Below are 24,586 nucleotides of genomic sequence, written 5' to 3'. Positions count from 1 at the left end.
GTTATGCTGTTGTTTTCCCTGATCGAATCGTCTAGCTACTGCTTCCTGCGGCGTTTACCATCTTTGATGCGGAATTGTTTGCGATCTTGCGGGCATTGGAGCAGATGAGGTGTGTTCCCAGTCTTAAGTTTCTCATCTGTTCTGACTCCCTGAGTGCCCTTCAGACCATGCAACACTTGTACCCAGCGGATACGGTCGTCCAGAACATCCATGATGCCCCACTCCACCTGCAACGGCAGGAGAAGGTGGTTTCTTTCTGCTGGGTGCCGGGGCACGTGGGTATTAGGGGAAACGAACTGGCGGATGTGGCTGCCAAAGATGCATGTTCCCTCCCTCACGTTGTTGAATGTGCCGTCCCCTCCGTGCTGTTACCTCCCTTCTGCGTTTTCGTGTTATGCGTCAGTGGGAAGAGGAGTGGCTGGCAGTCGGTGAAAATAAGCTGCGTCTGGTCAAGGCCACCACGCGGCCATGGCGTACGTCCTACCGGTCATGCAGGCGGGATGAGGTTCTCCTCACTCGCCTCCGCATCGGGCACAGTCCCTTAACGCACGGTTTTTTACTCCGGCGGGAGGACCCCCCAATCTGCAGTTCTTGTGGCGTCCAGATTACTGTCCGCCACATTTTACTTGAATGTCTTTTATTCTCTGACCAGAGGGCGGTGGTTTCCTTGCCAGCGGATTTGCCCTCTATTTTGCAAGACGATGCAATGACTGTGGTTAAGGTCTTACGGTTTTGTGTCCTGTCCAATTTGTTGCCTTGGATTTTAGGTAAAGGATTTTAATATGCTGCTGGTTGATTGGTTCACCCACGTTTTAGGTAAGAGGTCCGCCAGTCACGATTACCTACTTGTTTCACTTCGATTTCTGTTCTCTTTTCCTTGCGTTCCCTTTCCTTTTTAGTACGTTTCTTCTCTTGTTTTGCCTCTGTATGTGAGGATTTGGAACTGCGTCAGGTCTGTGTCTTTTAGCCGTTCTCCTCGTTCGCTGTCTGTCTTCGTCCCTTCACCGCATGTGTTCCTGTTTCTATGCGTTTGGGCGCTGACGACCACGCTGTTTAGCGCCCGAAAACCTCAAACCGCACACACACACAATTGTCAATTTAGACCACCCTCTACTGATGTAGTGTCCCTGCTCATCAGCTTCATTATTCGTGGCATCTCGCCGATTCCCGTAAGAGTTCCAGCTTGACGTGCATCCTCACTGAAGGGATCGTTGGCCATCATTGCTGGAATTATATGTGTGGCGTCCGTTCTTTCAGACATGTCCGAAAGAACAAACACCATTTTGATCCTGCAGCCACTATGAATCAGGGCACACAGGTCATGTGCGAAAGAAGAGACATTACAAATATAGTTACAGCAATGATCTCTTCAGAGCACATAAGGTCGAACTCTTACAGGAATCGTCAAAATGCCACAAATACCGAAGCTAATGAACAGAGACGATACCAGCAGTGAGTGGGACAAGTTGACAATTTGGATCTCACGGGATGTGTGCTAGGGTAGTCCGCGTGGTTGTGGTGATCACTGTGTCCAGATGGCGCAGTGGTCAGGGCATCTGCCTGGTAAGGACGACACCCAGTTTCTAATCGTGATCTGCCGCAAATGTTCGACTTGCCCCATTTATGTAAATCAGTGGTCACTGGCAGCTAATGTCTTTAATTCCTTTCTGTCTTGATCAAATACACTCCTGGAAATTGTCCCAGGAAGGGGAAACTTTATTGACACATTCCTGGGGTCAGATACATCACATGATCACACTGACAGAACCACAGGCACATAGACACAGGCAACAGAGCATGCACAATGTCGGCACTACTACAGTGTATATCCACCTTTCGCAGCAATGCAGGCTGCTATTCTCCCATGGAGACGATCGTAGAGATGCTGGATGTAGTCCTGTGGAACGGCTTGCCATGCCATTTCCACCTGGCGCCTCAGTTGGACCAGCGTTCGTGCTGGACGTGCAGACCGCGTGAGACGACGCTTCATCCAGTCCCAAACATGCTCAATGGGGGACAGATCCGGACATCTTGCTGGCCAGGGTTGTTGACTTACACCTTCTAGAGCACGTTGGATGGCACGGGACACATGCGGACGTGCATTGTCCTGTTGGAACAGCAAGTTCCCTTGCCGGTCTAGGAATGGTAGAACGATGGGTTCGATGACGGTTTGGATGTACCGTGCACTATTCAGTGTCCCCTCGACGATCACCAGTGGTGTACGGCCAGTGTAGGAGATCGCTCCCCACACCATGATGCCGGGTGTTGGCCCTGTGTGCCTCGGTCGTATGCAGTCCTGATTGTGGCGCTCACCTGCACGGCGCCAAACACGCATACGACCATCATTGGCACCAAGGCAGAAGCGACTCTCATCGCTGAAGACGACACGTCTCCATTCGTCCCTCCATTCACGCCTGTCGCGACACCACTGGAGGCGGGCTGCACGATGTCGGGGCGTGAGCGGAAGACGGCCTAACGGTGTGCGGGACCGTAGCCCAGCTTCATGGAGACGGTTGCGAATGGTCCTCGCCGATACCCCAGGAGCAACAGTGTCCCTAATTTGCTGGGAAATGGCGGTGCGTTCCCCTACGGCACTGCGTAGGATCCTACGGTCTTGGCGTGCATCCGTGCGTCGCTGCGGTCCGGTCCCAGGTCGACGGGCACGTGCACCTTCCGCCGACCACTGGCGACAACATCGATGTACTGTGGAGACCTCACGCCCCACGTGTTGAGCAATTCGGCGGTACGTCCACCCGGCCTCCCGCATGCCCACTATACGCCCTCGCTCAAAGTCCGTCAACTGCACATACGGTTCACGCCCACGCTGTCGCGGCATGCTACCAGTGTTAAAGACTGCGATGGAGCTCCGTATGCCACGGCAAACTGGCTGACACTGACGGCGGCGGTGCACAAATGCTGCGCAGCTAGCGCCATTCGACGGCCAACACCGCGGTTCCTGGTGTGTCCGCTGTGCCGTGCGTGTGATCATTGCTTGTACAGCCCTCTCGCATTGTCCGGAGCAAGTATGGTGGGTCTGACACACCGGTGTCAATGTGTTCTTTTTTCCATTTCCAGGAGTGTATATAGATCGTGTTACAACAGCTCAAAAAATGTTCAGATGTGTGTGAAATCTTATGGGCCTTAACTGCTAAGGTCATCAGTCCCTAAGCTTACACACTACTTAACCTAAATTATCCTAAGGACAAACACACTCGTAAACTGACTTATGCTAAGAACAACACACACACACACACACACACACACACACACACACACACACACACACACACACCCATGCCCAAGGGAGGACTCGAACCTCCGCCGGGACCAGCCGCTCAGTCCATGACTGCAGCGCCCCAGACCGCTCGGCTAATCCCGCGCGGCTATGAGCAGCTCATTACATAAACATGACGTTCTTTAAAGTTGTGGTTTTCTACGAAAAAACGCTAAAAGTATCGTGAAGCTACGCAATTACAAGACCAGATATCCAAAGTGGATTCAGTTAGTATTTTTCGGTCCCTAAACACCTGTCATGCGAACACCATGAAGATAAGATTAGACTAGAAGCGTCTCGCGCAGTGATATATAAACTTGTGTACCTTGCTACACTCGAGCCATGAAGCAAACAAGTGGAAGTACATGTTACAATTTTAAGCTGTGCTACGCATGTTATTGTTACCAGTTAAAAGTATGTGCTACATAGAACTCTACTGAGGCAGCCATTAATTATTCACATGGCTTACCATCCATCTGAACACCTAGTAATTTGGACTGTACAGGCTCACTAATAATATGCCCATCCTGTGTAATCAAAATGGCAGTTTCAGTTGAACTGTGTTAGAAACTGTAAGAAATGAGTCTTATCGTTATTTAACAACAACTTATTTCCTACAAGCCACGCACTTATGTACTGAACTGCACTGTTGAATACAGTGCCTATGCTTCACTACCAGGCTAGTCTCATCAGCAATCAGAACTATTTTAGGATCATCTGCTACATTAGTATATAAAGAAACAGTATGGTCCGAGCACTGACCCCTGATGCATCCTCCACTTAACTGGTTTCTAATTAGACTCCATGTCTTAGCTGTTCTTATTACTGTGCAGAATGACTGTTTGCTGCCTGTTCTTAAAGAATCAGTTGAACCAATTGGCAGCTACTCTTCTTAATCCATAGTGGTCCAACTTCTGCAGTAAGCACCTTAGTTAAACCAAAGTCTTCAGTTCGAACACTGCTTTGATGCACATCTCCTCGCTAGTCTGCCTTGCGCAAGTCTCTTAGTTTCTGCATAATAACTGCAACCTTCGCCCACTTGTAGCGGATTACAGGACTTAATTCTCGTTCTCCCTCTACAGTTTTTATCCCCTGCCCTCCATGCTTCCGTTCATAAGCAATCTGACTATTTCTTGATGCCTCAGGATATGTCGTATCAATCTGTGCAAAATATTTCTTTGTTTCTCCGGTTCGACTCAGTAACTCCTCACTAGTTACGTGATCTACCCATCTAATCAGTTTTCAGTAGCATCACGTTTCGAAAGCTACTATTCCCTCCTTGTCTGAACTGTTTATCGTCCGTGTTTCACTTCCAGACAAGGGTGCACTCTACACAAATACCTCCAGCAAATACTTCCTTGCACTTAAATTTATAGTCGATGTTAACAAATTTCTCCTTTTCAGGAATACTTCTTTTGCTACTGCCAGTTTGCATTGTATATCATCTCTACTTTGGCCTTCATTTTGCTGCCCAGATAGCAAAAATCACACAGTTCTTTTATAAACTCATCTCTGAATATAATTTCATCAGCACTGCTCGATTTAATTCGACTGGATTCCGTCACCAGCATTTTACTTTAGTTGGTGTTCGACTAATAAACCGATTCCTTTGCCAATATTGATTTTTAGTGATGAAAAATCTTCTCTGGCAATCATCGAATAATGATTACTTATAAACTTTCTGCGGAAAATACCCGTACCAACAAACTGGTCAATGTGCAGGATGAAGCAGAACCACGCCAACAAACTTTCAGAGGTGGCAGTATCAACTAGAAAAAGTCCACTAGCCATGGGCTCTAAAACACATACCTTAAGAGCTGTAAACACTTCTTCAGTAGAAGAGATGTTTGACAGTAGCGAAAATGAACAAGTACTCTTTGGTCTTAAGGTACGCACTTTAGATCCCACCCCCTCAAAAGTTCGTTGGTTCAGTTTCGGTTCACCCTCTATTTTTTTTTTTTCAGTATATTGGTGAAGGTATTGCAAATGATACGTGAGCTGAGACTGTTAGCACTGTAGCTTTAGGACGGCACGGAGGCCGCCTACTGACCGGCTGTTGCCCGTTCCCGGCCCGCAGGTTCCCGGAGACCCAGCCTGGCGTCCATCCACTCCAGCGCGTCCTCGTCACGCTCGATGAGCTTCAGCATGCGGAAGTTCGAGCGCGAGAACCAGCAGCGCGAGGAGCGGCGGCTGCAGCTGCTGGCCCAGCAGCAGGAGCAGCAGCAGCTGCAGCAGCAGCAGCTGCTGGAGATCCAGCAGAAGCAGCAGCAGCAGCAGCTGCAGCTGCGCCAGGAGCCGCAGCAGGCGGCGCAGCCCCACCAGCAGGCGCCGTCGCCCAGCCCGCGGACGCCCATGAGCACCGACGAGCTGCTGCCCGCCGTCTCCGAGGTCAGGGATGTGAGTAATTGGGCGGTAGGGGCTAGGGACAGGGGACAGGGGACTGGGGACTGGGGACTGGGGACTGGGGACTTGGGACTTGGGACTTGGGACTTGGGACTTGGGACTTGGGACTGGGGACTGGGGACTGGGGACTGGGGACTGGGGACTGGGGACTGGGGACTTGGGACTTGGGACTTGGGACTTGGGACTTGGGACTTGGGACTTGGGACCGGAGGGGGGAGGTAGGAGGAGGGCACACCACACACCACCACTTACTTACTTCACGCACGTGATCATACTCAGCTGTGGAGATCCTCTTCCACTGGCTTCTTTTCCCTGCTTCCTGCTGTCAATTGCCCTCTGTGCAGATCCGCAGCAAGTCCTAGTGGATTCTCTTTCTCTCTCTGGTTTGCCTACTCGTCTTCTTCCACAAGAGAGTAAAATCTGGGGATTTCAGACACCGTCAGCTTCCATCCATCTGAGCAACGTGAACTACCCGAACGAGGCGTTCGGTTCTCTTTGGACCTACAATAATTGGTCACATCCGACTCACAACGAACGCCACATGCTCCATTCCCTAGTGATCTCACCTTGCACTGGACTACACATCATCTTTTAGATTCTGTGTTCGGAAATGAGAAGATTATTCAAGTCTTTTTTCTTCTTCTTCTTCTTCTTCTTCTTCTTCTTCTTCTGCTGAATGCTGTTTTATGCCTTCTTAAACTCTAGGAAGAGCATATGACGGTCTTCGCCCTATTCCCACATCTTCTCAGTGAACTATTGCAGTACACATACGTTGGCCAACGTCAACAGCCATTCCTGGAATCACCTGATTTTGGTCCATCACTTATTGTGCGTAACAGCTGGATTCTATTCAGTAAATAGTTGAACAACATCTTACAGCAGACATTCAGTGGGTCGACTCCTACATAACTGGTGCAATCTATTTTGTCACATTTCTTGTCTATAGGACAGATGATCACAGTCTTCCAGTCTCCTACATAACTGGTGCAACCTATTTTGTCACATTTCTTGTCTATAGGACAGATGATCACAGTCTTCCAGTCTCCTGGGGTCTCGTCTACAATCCAGATCTTTTTTCATTAGTTGGTGGATTCACTTGCGGAGCTCCACACCCTCTCCGCCCTCCCCCCTCCTCCTCCTCCCCTGCACATCCTGAATGACTTCTGTCTCTACTCCATCTTCTCTTGGACTTTTGTTATTCGTCCACTTCATTATCTGATTCCTTAATTTCTCCAGTGTAAGTGGTGGATAACATAAAGTCAAAAAATGTCAGGATGATGGAATCCAAGCAGATCTTTAGGTTCATTACTGTTGAGTAGCTCCATGGAGTTCTGTTTCCATCTCTCAGCAACGCTAAACTCTTTGGTTAGTACGGTCCTGTTACTGTCCTTGACGAACTTTTGATGACTCTGTTATCCCCTCTTAAAGAAATTAACTCTGTGTTACATCTTTGGAGCCTCTTTCCCGAAAAATCTTGTTGAGCCTCCTCTACATTTCCTTTGACGTACATTATCTTTGGTCTCGTCAAAGTTTCTTGGGTAGTTCTCCACACTCAGGAGGATGTAATCATCAGCAGAAACAAAATGCATTCTACAGATTGGAGCATGGAAAGTCAGATCCCTTAATCAGGCAGGTAGGTTAGAGAATTTATAAATTGAAATGGATTGGCCAAAGTTAAATACAGTGAGAGTCAGTAAGTTCTGTGGCATGATGAACAGGACTTCTGGTCAAGTGAATACATGGTTATAAATACAAAATCAAATAGGGGTAATGCAGGAGTAGGTTTAATAATGAATAAAAAAATAGGAGTGCGGGTAAGCTACTACGAACAACATAGTGAACGCCTTATTGTGGCCAAGATAGACACGAAGCCCATGCCTACTACAGTAATACAAGTTTATGTGTCAACTAGCTCTGCAGATGAAGAAAAATTGAAGAAATGTATGATGAGATAAAAGAAATTATTCTTCACATAGTTAAGGGAGACAGAAATTTAAAGTCGTATGGGGCTGGAATTCAATAGTAGGAAAAGGAAGAGAAGGAAGTATTAGTGAATAGGGACTGGGGTAAAGGAATGAAAGAGGAACCTGCCTTGTAGAATATTGTACACAGCATAATTTAATCATTGATAACACTGGGTTTAAGAATCATGAAAGTTGGTTGTTTATGTGAGAGAGACGTGGAGGTACCTGAAGGTTTCAGATTGACTATATCATGGTAAGAGAGTTTTCAGAACCAGATTATAAATTGTAAGGCTTTTCCAGGGGCAGATGTTGACTCTGATCCCAATTTAGTGGTTATGAACTGTAGATTAAACCTGAAGAAATTGCAAAAAGGTGGGAATTCAAAGAGATGGGACCTGGATAAATTGAAAGAGCCAGAGGTTGTAGAGAGTTTCAGAGGGAGCATGAGGGAAGATTGAGAGGAACAGGGGAAGGGAAGACAGTAGAAGAAGAAAGGATAGCTTTCAGAGATGAATAATGAAAGCAACAGATGATCAAGTAGGTAAAAAAAATGAGGGCTAGTAGAAATACTTGGGTAACACGAGAGATACTGAATTTAATTGATGAAAACTGAAAATATGGAAATGCAGTAAATGAGCAGGCCAGAGGGAATACAAACACCTAAAAAATGAGACTGACAGGAAGTGCAGGAATGGCTAGAGGACAAATGTAAGGATTTAGAAGCATGTATCACCAGGGGAAAGATAGATAATACCTCCTGGAAAATTAAGAGCCCTTTAGAGAAAAGAGAAGCAGTTGTATGAACATCAAGAGATCATATGGAAAACTAGTCCTAAGCAAAGAAGGGAATACAGAAAGGTGCAAGGAGTATATAGAGTGTCTATGCAAAGGAGATCTGCTTCAGAACAATATTATGGAAATGGACGAGGACATAGACGGAGATGGGAGATACGATACTGTGTAAAGAACTTGACAGAGCACTGAAGGACATAAGTCAAAATAAGGCCATGGGTGTAGACTACATTCTGTTGGACCTACTGACACCCTTGGAACTGCCAGCCATGACAAAACTCCGACATTTGGTGAGCAAGATGTATGGGACAGATGCGAAATTACTGAACTATCAATTTGACAAGCCATGGCTGCAAAATGCTTCCATAGGTGATTTACGAGAGAATGGAAAAACTGGTAGAAGCCAATCTTGGGGAAAGTGTTTGGATTCCAGAGAAACGCAGGATCATGCAAAGTAATACAGACACTATGCCTTATCTCAGAAGATAGGGTAAGGAAAGGCAAACCTACATTTCTATCATTTGTATACAGATAAAGTTTTTGACAATGTCGACTGGAATACTCTCTTTTAAATTCTGAAGGTGGCAGGGGTAAAATACAGAGAGCGAAAGGCTATTTACAATTTGTATAGAAACCATATGGCAGTTACAAGAGTAGAGGGGCATGAAAGGGAAGCAGTGGTTGAGAAGGAAGTGACAGGTTTGTAGCCTATCCCTGATGTTACTCAATCTGTGTATTGAGCAAGCAGTAAAGGAAACAAAAGAAAAATTCGGAGTAGGTATTAAAATCCATGGAGAAGAAATAAAAACTTTGAGGGTTGCCGATGACATTGTAATTCTGTCAGAGACAGCAAATGACTTGGAAGAGCAGTTGAATGGAATGCAAAGTGTCTTGAAAGGAAGATATAAGATGAACATTAACAAAAGCCAAACAAGGATAATGGAATGGAGTAAAATTAAATCATGTGATTCTGAGGGAATTAGATTGGGAAATGAGACACTTACAGTAGTAAAGGAGTTTTGCTATTTGGGGAGCAAAATAACTGATGATGGCCGAAGTAGAGAGGATATAAAATGTAGACTGGAAATGGTGAGAAAATACTTCTGAAGAGGAGAAATTTGTTAACATCGATATATGTTTAAGTTTCAGTAAGTCTCTTCTGAAAGTATTTGTATGGAAGAGAAACATGGATGATAAAAGTTTAACCGAGAAGAGAGTAGAAGCTTTTGAAATGAGGTGCTACAGAAGAATGGTGAAGATTAGGTGGGTAGATGATGTAACTAATGAGGATGTACTGAACAGAATTGTGGAGAAAAAAAAAATTGTGCCACAACCTGACTATAAGAAGGGATCAGTTGGTAGGACACATTCTGAGACATCTCAGGAAAACATTACAAGGCTTGCACAGGATGGAATAGCATGGAGAGCTGCATCAAACCAGTCTTCAGACTGAAGACTATAACAACAACAACAACAAAATTCTTCTTGAAGTCTGAGGGTATTTCACCTGTCTCATACACCACACTCGGCAAATGGAAGATTTTTGTCATGGCTGGCTCCCCCAAGGCTATCAGTAGTTCTGACAGAATGTCGCCTTCTCCCAGGGCCTTGTTTTGACTTACGCCTTACAGTGCTCTCTCAAATTATTCTTTCAGAATCATATTTCCCATACCATCATCATCTCTGTCCTCCTCCATTTCTGTAATATTGCCTACACGTTCATCTCCCTTGTATAGACCATCTATCTGCTCCCTCCATGTTTTTAGCTTTCCCTTCTTTGGTTAGGAATGGTTTTTCATCTGAGCTCTTGATGTTCATAAAACTGCTTCTCTATTCTCCAGAAGTCTCTTTAATTTTGCTGTCAGCAGTATCTATCATTCACTTATTGAAATATGCTTCTAAATCCTTACATTTGTCCTCTAGCCTTTCCTGATTACCCCTTTTGCACTTCCTATCAGTCTCATTTTTTAGAAGCTTGTATTCCCTTTTGTCTGCTTCATTTGTGGTATTTTTATATTCTCTCCTATCATCAATTAAATGCAGTATATCTTGTGTTATCCAAGGATTTCTACCTGCCCTCATCTTTTTACATTCTCAATCTTCTGCTGCCTTCCTTTCCACTATCCTTCTCACTCATTCCTTAATGCTCCCTCTGGAACACTCCACAACCTCTGGCTCTTTCAGTTCATCCACAGCTCATCTCCTTAATTTACTATCTTTTTGCCATTTCTTCAGTTTTAATCTACAGTTCATAACCAATAGATTGTGGCCAGAGACCACATTTGCCACTGGAAATGTCTTACAATTTAAAACCTGGTTCCTAAATCTCTGTCTTGCCATTATACAGGGTGAGTCAGGTGGAAAGGTACTTGCTTTGAGACACTATAGTATTAGTGATGCTCAATGAAAAAATTCATATGGACATATGCCCCATTGCAAATGGTTTCTGAGATAGAACACATTTAATATCACTGTTGTAAGCTTTTTTTAATAACTCAAAAGATGCACACTCCAACGAAAACGTGTCTTAGTACACAATTAAACTAAATTAAATTTGCTACAGAAAAAGGTCCTATTTATGTTTTGTCTAGGACTAACAGTTTGCATCAAGAGATCTGGGAATATTGAAAATCTTGCACGACGCACATGCACTGTAGCTTAGATACTTTTTGTAGGCCAGTTTGAGGTAGTTTTCCGACTTTATAGACCACAAGTGTCTGTATCAAAATGTTTGTCTCAACTTCCTCTATATTATTGTGATATGTTGTAAACAATGACAATGAATAATACAGAAAATAAATAGAAATGTACATTAAAAGTGTTCTACCTTGGAAACCATTCAGAATAGAGCATGTCTCCACATCGTTTTTTGTTCAGAATCAGTAATGCTATAACCCGTCAAAATACGTACCCTTCCTCCTGACTCACTCTGTATAATCCGTCTGAAACCTTCCAGTGCCTCCAGGTCTCTTCCACGTACGCAACCTTCTTTCATGATTTTTGAACCAAGTGTTAGCTATGATTAAGTTATGCTCTGTGTAAAATTCTACCTGGTGGCTTCCTCTTTCATTCCTTACCCCCAGTCCATATTCACCTACTACTTTTCCTTCTATTCCTTTTCCTATCAAATGCCAGTCATATATGACTATTAAATTTTTGTTTCCCTTAACTATCTGAATAATTTCTTCAATCACATCATACATTTCTTCAATCTCATCATCTGCAGAGCTAGTTGGCATATAAACTTGTGCTACTGTGGTAGGCATGGGCTTTGTGTCTATCTTGGCTATAATAATGTGTTCACTATGTTGTTCATAGAAGCTTATCTGTGTTTGTATATTTTTATGAATTGCTAAACCTACTCCTGCATTATCCCTATTTGATTTTGAATTTATAACCCTGCATTCACCTGACTAGATGTCCTGGTCCTCCTGCTACAAATCTTCACTAACTCTCACTATATCCAACTTCATCCTATCCATTTTCATTTCTAAATTTTCTAACCTACCTGCCAGATTATGGGATCTGACATTCCATGCTCCAATCTGTAGAACGCATTTTGTTTCTCCTGATAATGACATCCTCCTGAGTAGTCCCCACCCAGAGATCCAAATGGGTGACTACTTTACCTCCGGAATATTTTACCCAATACGACACCATCATCATCATTTAACCACACAGTAAAGCTGCATGCCCTCGGGAAAAATTACGGCTGTAGTTTCCCCTTGCTTTCAGCCGTTCACAGTACCAGCACAGCAAGGTCGTTTTGGTTAGTGTTACAAGGCCAGGGGAAGTAAATGAGACTCATCAGTGGTTTTGTAGGATATGTAGTAGAGATATGAATATACTAGAACAGGAGGGGAAAATGACCACCCTTCAGGCTGAATTAGACAAGGCCAGGGGAATTCTTGACAGGTTAAGGAGAGAGAAGGGTAGAAAGAGGTGGGAAGTGGCAACAGGCAACAGGAGGAATTGTCTGACAGTTTCACGGTGAATGTGAAAAATAGATTTGACCTGTTGTTTCGGCTAGAAGCTGGTGAGCCTCAAGCAGTTGCAGGTGTAGAAAGGGCACAACAAAATTTCAGCATCAAATTGGAAAGTAAGAATGTAGGGAAATCAGTAATGGGAAAGAAAGTGATATTGTTGTTAGGTAGTTCCCATAGAAGAGGTGTTGGCCAACTTTTGCAAGATGAAATAAGATCAGAATACCAGGTCACAATTCTTTTTAAACTTAGTGCTGGTCTGGAGCAGGTGACAGAGGATTTAGAATCACTTTGCAAAGATTTCACTAAGGAAGACGCTGTGGTTATAGTGGGTGGGCCAGATAATAGTATTGACAGAGATCTTGGGTACAGTATAGAGTGTGACCTGGCAAAGATTGCATCAACATTGAAGCATACTAGTGTTGAGTTTGTATCTGTTCTTGGACGCCATGACCGACCTAATTTGAACTCTTCTGTCAAGAGAGTTAATTTTGAGTTGGAACAGCTGCTTATGTCGGGCACAGGGTCACACATTGGTGTGGTTCCTGTTGATTCTCTCAATAGGTCAGGTTATACTAGGCATGGCCTTCACCTCAACAGGAAAGGGAAGGGTAAACTGGCTGCGAAAATAGCAGGAAAGTAAAAGAAGGGAGGCACTGTCATGAGTGATAAAATACCTGTGGTTATAGGGTTCAGAAAAGACCCTTTTTTATGGTAGGGAGGACAGAAAGAAAATAAGTTTTAAGAGCAGTTCAGATTGAGACAAACTTTCAGTTTGAGAAAGAAACAAAAAAACATAATTCTAGCTTATTACATCAGCATAAACAGCTGCTGGTTAAGAATTTTTAACAAGCAGCAGAAACTTAAACTCTACCCAATTTTAACTCAGTCAATGTGAAATGTCAGCTATCTTTATATATTTACTAAGATGATGTTTGTTCTTTTGGACATGCCCGAAAGAACAGATACCATCTTAATAAATATATAGTTAACGCTCACTGACCACTTGACCATCTTCTTCTTCTGTGCGAATGCACAAACAGTGCCCGAACTCTTACGGAAATCAGCAACGCACCGCGAGTAATGAGTATAATGGGCGGGGGCGCTATGAATGTAGTGTGGGACAATACATTGAGAATGTGGGTTTCGCGGGAGGCATGCCAGAGATAAATCTCTGCAGTCGCGCTATCCTCTGTGTCCTTGGTGGCTCAGATGGATAGAGCGTCTGCCATGTAAGCAGGATATCCCAGGTTCGAGTCCCGGTCCGGGCACACATTTTCATCTGTCCCCGTTGACGTATGTCAATGCCTGTCAGCAGCTAAGGGCATTCATTTCATTGTAATTTCAAGCTATCTTTATTGCATCAAAATATTCAAGGACTGAGAAATAAAATTAATGGATTAATTATCTGCATAGATGAATTAGAGTCCTCAAACCCAGCTGACAATCAGCCTCTCTGAACATCATGTGACCACTGGTATAGAACTTTTTTAAGTGTTACAGGGTTTAGGTTAGCATCTCACTTTTGTAGATCAGAAATGGAGAAAGGAGGAGTTGCCACATTCATCAGGAACTGTCATAAATTTAAGAACATAGACATTCATAAATTTTGCCTAGGACAGCATATGGAAGCACGTGCAACAGAAGTAGAATTTCACAAAAAATCCTTCATAATATTAAGTGTATATCGAGCACCTGCAGGTAACTATAATCTGTTCATAAAGCACCTTGAAGCTGTACTGGCCCATTTAATAACCAAAAACAAAGAAATAGTGGTAGCTGGTGACTTCAATGTAGATTTCCTTGAAGACTCTCCCAATAAGAACTTATTTGAGTTAGTAACACCATTATTCAACTTAATTCCCACTGCACAGTTCCCCACTAAGGTAGCCAATTGTTCACAAACTGCCATTGACAATACCTTTATAGGAAAGTCCAATGAACAAAATATTACCAAACCAATAGTCAATGGCCTCTCAGATCATGGCATGTAGGTCCTTCTGTTAAATGTTAATAATGAACAGGATACAAAATCTGTTAAATCTGAGCTCACGAGGGTAATCAAAAAGCCAAAAATTGATTATTTTAGGACACTCCTCAGAGACATTCACTGGACTGATGTTTACAGTGCTCATGGCATGAACAAAAAATATAACACTTTTGCTAATAAAGTGCTAACCTTATTCGAACACTGTTTCCCCCAAAACTTACAAAGGTTAGAGCAAAGTCTACAAAGAAGCTATGGATTACTCAAGGAATATGGGTATCTTGTAAAACAAAAAGAAAACTGTATCTGCCAATCCGAAACAGTTTCGATGTTGATGCTATAGCACATTACAAGAAATACTGCAAAATATTAAAGACTGTAATACGGACATCAAAGCAAATATATTACAAGGAAAAGATAGTCATATCAGATAACAAAATAAAGACAGTATGAGATATAGTGAAGGAGGAGACCAGTAGAACCAGACATGAAGAGGGACAAATAGCATTAAGAGTAAATGATACATTGGTGACAAACGTGTATAGTGTTGCATAACTTCTTAACAAACATTTTATAACTGTAACTGACAAGATGGAGTTGTCAGGTTCTGTAGATGCTGCTATGAAATACCTCAAACCAGACATTTCAAGTAACTTCCATAATATGAATTTGACCCTCACTACCCCAGCAGACATAATGCCCATCATAAAATCTTTAAAATCAAAAACATCTAGTACATATGATGAAATATCAACAAAGTTAATGAAAGAATATGATTCTGAGTTAAGTAACATATTAAGCTATCTGTGTAACCAGAATGGTTGAAATATGCTGAAGTTAAGCCACTGTTTAAGAAGGGCGATAAAGAAATAGCATCAAATTTCCATCCAGTTTCACTTTTGCCAGCATTCTCAAAAATTTTAGAAAAGGTAATGCACAATCGGCTTTATAACCATCTTATCACAAATAACATACTGTCAAAGTTGCAGTTCGAATTTCTAAAGGGTTCTGATATTGAGAAATTAATCTACACTTATAGTGAAAATGTACTTGGTTCATTAGACAAAAAATTGCAGGCAACTGGTATATTTTGTGATCTGTCAAACGCATTTGACTGTGTAAATCACAATATCCTTTTAAGTAAATTAGAATATTATGGTGTAACAGGAAATGCTGCAAAATGGTAAAATCTTGTATCTCTAGTAGGAAACAAAGGGTATTATTAGGAAAGAGACATGATTTAAGCTATCAGGAATCATCCAACTGGGAACTAATTACATGTGGAGTCCCACAAGGTTCCATCTTAGGGCCCTTACTTTTTCTTGTGTATATCAATGACCTTTCATCAGTAACATTACCAGATGCCAAGTTTGTTTTGTCTGCCAATGGTACAAACATTGCAATAAATAGCAAATCAAGTGTAGTCTTAGAAAGATCGATTAGTAAAATATTTGTGGACATTAATCACTGGTTCCTAGCCAATTCTTTGTCACTAAACTTTGAAAAAAAACACACTACATGCAGTTAAGAACTTGTAAGGAGTGTCCCACGAGTATATGCCTAACATACGATAACAAGCAGATAGAAGAAGTGGACAGTCTTAAATTCTTGGGATTACAGCTTGATAATAAATTCAACTGGGAGGAGCAGACCACAGACCTGTTGAAACGTCTTTAAAAACCTCTATTTGAAATGTGAATTGTGTCTGATATATGGGATATAAAAAATGAGAAACCTGGCATACTATGCTTACTTTCATTCCATAATGTCATATGGGATTATTTTTTGGGGTAATTCATCAAGCCAAGCTAAAGTTTTCCGGGCACAAAAACGGTGCAATATGTTATATGTGGTGTGAACTCAAGAACATCCTGCAGAGGCCTGTTTAGGGAACAAGGGATACTAACTTTTTTTAATTTTAACTTCAGTGCATTAATGTGATCTTAGTAAATGAATCTTTGTAAAATGATTCTTTCATATAGAGTTCATTAAAAAAAAATGACGATCATGCCACTTGGGAGCTGTGGCAGGTACATTAGGTTATTTGTTTCAGTTGTAAATATTTCTCATGTACTATTTTTTTTCTGACATGTACTACATCCTGGAGGGCTTCCTCAGTATGGATCAATTGGAATGAAAGTAAATCTAATCTAATATTTCAATCCCAAGGAATTTTGCAGAGGGTGTTTTGTTTAGTGTATGACTGCTTCTGGTGTTATCAGACCTTCACTGTGGGGCACTTGACTCATTCCGGAATGCACTGTTCACCCACAGGAGGCGCTGTACAACTCTGGTTCATCCAGTGCCAGCAGCAGCCACGTGCAGTCCGCCTACCAGGGACCGTGCACCTCGACCGAGGCATCGCGCTAGCCGCTCGCGACACGTCACCCGCACCGCCGATTCTGCAGCTAGTCTGTCCCCCGGACCTGAAGAGGGCTTACTTCTGCACCCCGTGAGCTCTCCACCGGTCAGAAGATGTCTATCGGGTGCTTCGTCCAGTTACGCGGCAGAGGTCACTACGCCTCGACAGTGGCACGTTCTCTAATGCGGAGAGTTACGAGGAGAGTTCGTAGTTTACAGGGCAGGCAGACACAGTACAGTAACTAAGTGTACCGTAAGTCTTTCTGAGAAGCCTTTTACCCCGTGTCACGCCGTGACAGGGGGTGCTACTTTTGCTAAAGATAAACTCGACACTTGTGGGACATTCCAATAATTCACCAAATAACTCGCAGATTAGCATGTGCAGAGGATAAATGCCATTAAAACTTTATACACTTCCAGTGCGATGTACATTAGATTTTCAGTGGCTCGTTTCACTTCTCGAGAACATGCGACAGACTCGTCACCCTTAACAGTTACGCTTCAGTCCAGGAGATAACCCACATATACACCGAGGTCTACTACTGCATCAGTGACAAATTGTGCAACTTTTATGGATTTGTGTAACATAATTTTTGAGAAGATATTTCTTTTGACCATAATGACTATATCAGGCATTCTCACATTCTGTGTTTGAAGGACTTTCCATTGAACTATGAATGCTACCATTCTGTACCAAACACTAGTGTTTCCTGCAGGCCTTATGCAACTCTGTGGGAGATAACACTATATCTTTACCCCCCCCCCCCCCCCCGCTCTCTCTCTCTCTCTCTCTCTCTCTCTCTCTGTACACCTCTCCCCTCCCACCTCTCACCTCTGCTCTGAATCATTGAGAATAGATCGGTAGCATAATGACAAGAAAGGATGTTTAGCACAATACTGAATCACAGGGTCAGTGTAACTGAAATAAAAATCAAACATGGTTGGAAAATTAGAAAAGTAAGAACATGTTCTTAATAAAACAAAGACCCATTAGATGGAAGGGAAACCAAACAGAAGAGATTTTATTCTCTCAGCGACCACTGCTAACTTCAAATTCTACCCCAGATGACTGTGTTGACATTTGTCTTGATGTCTTTCCCCACTATCTGACTTTCTGCCCTATTTAATGTTAAACTGGGTTATCAGAAGTAAAATGCACTGATGTAGACTACAGATATTTCATTGTTTCTGCAGTATTCGAATGAAAATAATCCAGTAGTATCACAGATTCTAAAAGCTGTTATACACTAAATACTATTATGTGAGATATATAGTAACTTCTGTACAAGGAGTAACCAGTGAGATTCAGTGGTGACTCCCAGAGATTTTGTATATCACAAGTGGCCTTATTCCATGAGGGCTAAGTGGAGAATATGTATTCTCTTCATAAAATGCACCAATACAATCCAACATCGTGAAATAAAATGTTAATATGTGGGTAGTGTAGCAGCTGAAAAGGAGAAATTTGAATTCAGGTCTTGTGAATGCAAATAACCAAGAATATTTTTGATGGTAGAGTCCAACAGCAAGATAGTAGAACATATGTAATTTTTTGATGTGTAGACATTAACAAATTTTTGCAAACTATCCACTCTGCATCATCTTGTCGGTAATGTCGTATTTAATTTTTGTAGCAATTGACACATATTCGCTTACAGGCACATAATTACTGTGATTCTTTTCAACTGTCTTGAAATGTAATGCAAAGGTGAAAATTCTGAGTTGTGCTAAGAGACCTTCAAACGTACATTCTTTATAAATGGGAGCATCTATAACATATCAAAGCACACCAGATAATTTAAATGTTTGATCTGAGCATTTTGAGAGATCTATGATGCAAACATTATCTGTGACACAATATGTCCTCACTGGGAGCTGGCAGTCCCTTTTAATGGAAAAAAATGTAGTTCCTTGAATTGTTTCATGTACCTGAGATAATGTACATTTCAAAAGACTTATCATTTTGAGATCTTCTAATAGGTTGTTTTGACACATATCATTACAATCCTATTTTTTATGTCCACGAGGTCATTTCAACATTTAGGAAAGTTATGTTAAAGATATCCACACAATTTTCTGATCTAATATCCAGTTAATACAAAAGGTCTGGTCTCAGAATCATCAGATTTCAAGGTTTAGAAAGATCATACATTTGCACGTAAAGAATATTATATGCAAGTTATGAAATGCAAACCGCATAATTATGAAGTGATGTTAAGAGGAGGAGATATATTCACTAGCCATTACGCAAAGTTAGTGGTGGACAATGTCATTTCAAATGGTCTCAAACATAATTTACTTTAGTTAGTACTCTGTTGTGCCACTTAACATTTAACACAATTCCAGAAATAATAAACGACTTTGATTCATACATCAGACTTTCTGGTCTGAGATGTGTTGAAATTATTTCATCTTAATATGACAGGTTTTTTCTTTCCATCTCTCTCTCTGCCCCTATAAGCAATTCTCCTCTCTTATTTTCTTTTTTAAGTGGGGGCAGGGGTCTTATGATTATTCATTTTTCTGTGTTTATGCCCTAAATAGAAGTCGAGCAATAATCATTAGAAGTGTTTGTAGCTTTACACTTACAGGACCAACAGTGCTTTCAGTAGGCTTAAAGTTGTGTCAAAGATACAGATAAGTTTATTTTTTCATAATTTTGCTGACAATCAAGAGACCCTCAGCTACATTTTCACAGTTACTTTCAAGCTCTGTGGCCTGTTTCTCACTACTACTGCATAGCTGCCGTTGCTATCCAAACATATTTTTTACTTAACAGTTCAGAACATATTTTCTACTTGTTACTTTTGTGCATTCTATAGATTACCTATTATATGCTCATACACTAGAATTGTATTCTATCGCAGGTGTCCACTCCATCTGTGAAGCAAACATGGTTTGAGTATGTTCTGAGGAGGACTTATTCTCATAACTGCAAATTCAAAATGGCTGCAGTAATCTTCAATTTCACTATCTCGTAATTCATCAGCAAACTGTAGGGTGTACTGAGACTTGCCCTGTCACAGGTGCATTTCAAGAAGTTTTGTGATTTCTTGTGCCATTCAGTAATGTTGTCAACATTATATAGGATAGAAAACAAAATATCTCTCACATGAGTGGTGTATTTGAGGGCTTTACTGTTTAATGTTATCCACTGTCACCTACTTGTCACTGAGACAAACTAAAGAATACAAGTAAAAGAATTGCTGTCATTACAAAAACAAGGACTTTTTGGGTTCTGTGACCCCATCACAAAATTTTCAGTTATGTCGTAATCTTATTGATTGTTTTTATAGTTTTAAATAATTTATATGGTAAAAGCAATTAAACAAACAGAATTTTGCATGTTAAAACACTCACCATACCTTCATGCACTCTCTGCTAAGACACATAACTGCATAGTCTACCCAGTTAAGTGTACTATGCTGCTTTGCTCTGTCAACAGTGAACGTGAGACACTCATATCTTGTTTGTTTTCATCAGAACTGCACACTTCAACTGGATAAACTATTTCATATTTACAGAAGTGAAACTGCACTGATTTTGGAAACACCTCAACACAGGGTCACAGAGCCCAAAAAATCACTGTTATAAGAATTTTTTTGTACTGAAGATAGGTTTATAAAGTCATGTACAGATTCACCATTATTTTTTTAGTTATTCATGGGATGGTACCTCAATGCCAGATTCTCATGTTCAGTGCCTGCACTCTTCCAAGAGCCCAGTGTGACCGCATTTCACAATCTGACAGCAATTTTCAATGTGCCACTGCCTCTACACAATCCCTGTCGACAGGACGCACTCTTGCTAATTGAAAAGAAGTGCTTTGACAAAAGGGGGAAAAAAAACACACTGGCATAAATGACTGAAATGCAACCTAAGGGATGTTTCAGGAATAAAATGTGTTTCCAAGCCCCCTCCCTGGCACTCTGTCATATGGTGTTGCTGAAACTTCACAGTATTTTCTAACAGTGGGTCCGAGCAGGGCCGCATCTGCACGACCCTAATCCCCAACCGTAAGTCTTTCGATCATTGTCTGCCGATGTTGAAATACTGTAGCTCATTCGGTATAGCTGAGCTCTGAGGGTAGGATTGAATGTGGGCAGAATTTTCATAATTTACATTCTGTTGACTAGGACCCTAAAGGCCAATCTTGGACACACACAAAAAGAACGTAGTCTCTCAAATTTTGATATGTTCTATAAGTTGCACACTTTGTTGTAATTACCAAAATGAGTTTTATGGTATCTTACGCAGAACATTTCTGCAACATTGGAAAGTCAATTAAAATGTGTTAGAAGTTACTGTCTAATTTTAATACTGTTAAATGTTGGCCCTATAGTTCATTTATCAAATGTGACTTAATTCATCATAATATCAAAACGTGTCACCCTGCTACACTTCACAGTGTACTAAGCATTTAAGAGAAATGGTGGTACATTCAATCATTTGACACCAAACATTATTTATGTCACTGTGTTACACAAATAAGTCAGCCCACCAAGTGGAGATTCCAATGTATGAAGTGTTACTTTGGGGCAGCTTTCAGTAGTTGTGTAAACTAACCGAGCTGCTGCAAGCATAGCAGGAATTACCAACATAAGGGAGCTGCTCGTACAGTGGAATCGGCATGTATACGTAACTGTTTGAAAGACCAGGGAGATGGACACAGTGCCATCTCTAGTCCTCACACACGTCGACAGTGCGTCTACCCTCTACGGGGCAACTGAGCCGATACATTGGCACTCTGTTCTGAACGGCCTGTATTTGTCTAACAATTTTCCTGACACTTCACTGGTGCGAGGGACTGGCATTTTCGAGATACACTCTCCATTGCTGGTGGGGGGCTGGAGTTAAGGCTGTAGTCAGAGATCATATCCAGTCTGTAGGGGGACATTTCCTTGGTCATTAACACTGTACTTCCTCATCTGTTAATTGCAATGGTTGTTAATTGTTGCAGTGCAGAAAACTAGGATTTTTTTTTACATCTTTAAGCACTCTTCTTCCTTAATAAAACTATTGTCACGTTTATGAATTTCAGTGGCTTCCCTGAAGAAATACGTGCAGTAGCTCTTCCCCACAACAAGAAACTGTGTGTCGGTGTATTTTGTTGTGTAGTCTGTCTCACACGGCACATGCTGTGCTGTAGCCAGTTCACCCCGTCCCAACCTGCAACACAGTTTATGTTAGTAGACCCTAGCACTGGTGGATCGTACAGCTGTTCCGACAAAGACTCTTCCCCGTGTACACAGTATGTGGCACAGTACTGACATCAGCAAAGAACGTAAGGCATTCAGTTGCAGTCTAATAATACTGACCTCTTACAACGTGGGAAGTATGTGACATACTAAACAGGTATGGAAGAGTCTGTGTTGCAATTATTATGTCTTACTTAATACAATTAGCTCCCCCAGATTTTTTTTTGTATACAGAGTACCGACACCACTTAAAAATAACAAACCAGTATTCGGTTGACATACTGTGAGGCGACAGCACGTGAGACAGTGCCCGAGGGGCTCGTCTGAAGTATTTACAACAGAGGAAAAGCCTCCAAACGCACAACGTAGTCTTTACTTACACGTCTTTAAAAAATGGCAATCTGGCATTGTTAGCAAGAGTGGCTCAATGGAGACTGGAACAAGAGACAGCTTACAATTCATTGAGATTTGGCTGTAGTCTGTGAAATGTTTTCAAACTGTTCAACAAGGGGGAGATGCACATATATAACTTATCAGCACTTGAGTTCTGTGCCAACCACATAATGAATGTTCACTATAACAAACTGTGTATGGAATTATGGCATCTCTTTAGGCACTCGGCTATGTTTCATGCACTGAGGATATAAGTGCTCATTATCAGTTCCATTCTTTTTTTTACTCAGTAGCAACACCATTCTTATTTTATCGTACTACTAAATTTTAAGTGCAACAAAGTTAGTTCCAATTGGTGCTATAATATTTTCTCTTGGGAATATAGCTTACCGAGACTGTGAGTTGTGACTGTCTGGATATGAGGAATATACTTAATTATTGTGTACAGTGCCTAAAAGCACAAGACACAAATATGGATTAAAAATTGGTCAGTGGTTTTTAATGTGCAAATAAAAAGACGTAAAACATGCATACAAAAACAAAGGAAGAGGAAGTTCGGACTTACGATGTCAGTAAGCCGTGCAAACTGTTTGATAAATACGAAAGTGTTACGTGCTGTGCTATGTTGCGTTCATTTGTTTCCTGCTTTCTGTTGAAAAATTTTCAGTCCTGGAACGGACAAGTCTAGGAGTGCTGCAATGACTGCATACGTATATACATTGCTAACGGAATGCATTTATCATGTGCCTCATTGTTAAAAGAAAGTGAATACTACTGTACTTCAGCAGCCTAAAACGCAGTATTATGCAATTCTTATTCCATTCCAGTATCTAATTTCTTGTGGACAGCATCTGCAGGACTTTCTTTTGAAATCGAATAATTGACGTGCAGCAGTTTTCAAGTCTTTTTGTATGGAGAATGTGTGAGTACAACTATTGAAGTGCAGTTCTTATCAAATACTGTAGTTTCTTGTAGAGATACACTGAGGTTCAAATGTGTAGATAAATTTCATTGAAATTTTCTTCAATTGTTATGTAACTTAGTATGATGTCAGTAAGAAATATGAGCATCAAAGGCAACTTATGGGCTGAGTAATATGAGTACATAATCCACTAATATTATGGACAACAATTTGGAGGCTACATTTATAAGCTATTCGGATAATGAATATGTAATGTGCCCAGCAATGTAACCCAACACTCAGCAATATCTTCTGCATAAAAATAAAGTATTTAAAAATGTTTTCCTGTAACTAAAAAGCAGTATTTTAGCAGGAAAACTGTGCTTCAGCCAAGTGTTCATATTTCTTTGTATGATGCTGAACATATCATTCTATGGGGAGCTGTGAAATGGTTTCTCAGGTGTAGTTTACTCAGACTACAAGATGCAACATAACAGGTTTTCATGTGATCTGTGACTTTCACATTTCACATCATTTCATATGTTCCAAAAGAAACAATATAAAAAACAAACACATTTTGAGTCAAAATGTGGCACATTACAACACTTCCATCTTATATGGTTTTGAAAATTGTTTTCTTGAAAACAGTGTTATTTCTATGAACACAAACTGCACATCCTTCTACTAATTTTAACATTTTCATCTGTTTACACCAAAACAAAATTGGTATCTATTTTTTTTAATCATTATTACACAAGAAGATTAGCAGTTTTTTCTATGATAATGGTAACTGAGTCACTATGTTAACCCACTTGTAACCTAAAGTACTATTTGGGTAGGAGGCTAGCCATCATAACTAAGCCCTATGCACAGTTACTGAATTCAAAAGTACCAACTTTTTATTCATGCAAAATGGAAACTTTTTCAAAAATGTCAGCTGTGATGGTTCTTCATGAATTTGTTACCCATATTCAGTTCTAAATAAAAATTACTTTTCTTTTAGTTGCTAAATATTCTGTTTTTCGTAATGCCCTGTAGCAAAACTGATCACAATGTTTTGTTTTTTTCTACAAACAATCCTGTTATCTCACATGACCACCTGTTTGTCTTTCTGTACACACTTTCGAGTTTTTCATTTCTTATTCTAATGCTTTTCTTTGTTGTTTGATACTAGAATTAACTCACCACCCACCCAGACTACTCCCGATGACATATTTCCTTAATTTTCTCTGACTTCTCTCGTCAATCATCATCATCATCATCATCATCATCACAACAAACATTAATTACAAACCAATAATTTTATTCCATTGTCATTAGCTGGTCTGTT

The 24,586-nt window shown here is 41.2% G+C and overlaps 1 protein-coding gene across 1 annotated transcript in view; it reads left to right on the top strand.

Moving 5' to 3' along the window:
- Window positions 1-17,540, top strand: part of LOC126109546 (translation initiation factor IF-2) — a 719,414-nt gene extending 701,874 nt beyond the window's left edge. The window contains exons 7-8 of the mRNA XM_049914562.1: window positions 5,352-5,671; window positions 16,678-17,540. Coding sequence (XP_049770519.1) covers window positions 5,352-5,671; window positions 16,678-16,773 — 416 coding nt within the window. The 3' untranslated portion in view covers window positions 16,774-17,540. The remainder of the gene's footprint in view (window positions 1-5,351; window positions 5,672-16,677) is intronic.
- The last annotated feature ends 7,046 nt before the right edge of the window (window positions 17,541-24,586 follow it).

This window comes from Schistocerca cancellata, chromosome 12 (genome assembly GCF_023864275.1).
Source record: "Schistocerca cancellata isolate TAMUIC-IGC-003103 chromosome 12, iqSchCanc2.1, whole genome shotgun sequence".
Taxonomy (NCBI): domain Eukaryota; kingdom Metazoa; phylum Arthropoda; class Insecta; order Orthoptera; family Acrididae; genus Schistocerca; species Schistocerca cancellata.
This window is presented reverse-complemented; position numbering and strand designations above follow the sequence as displayed.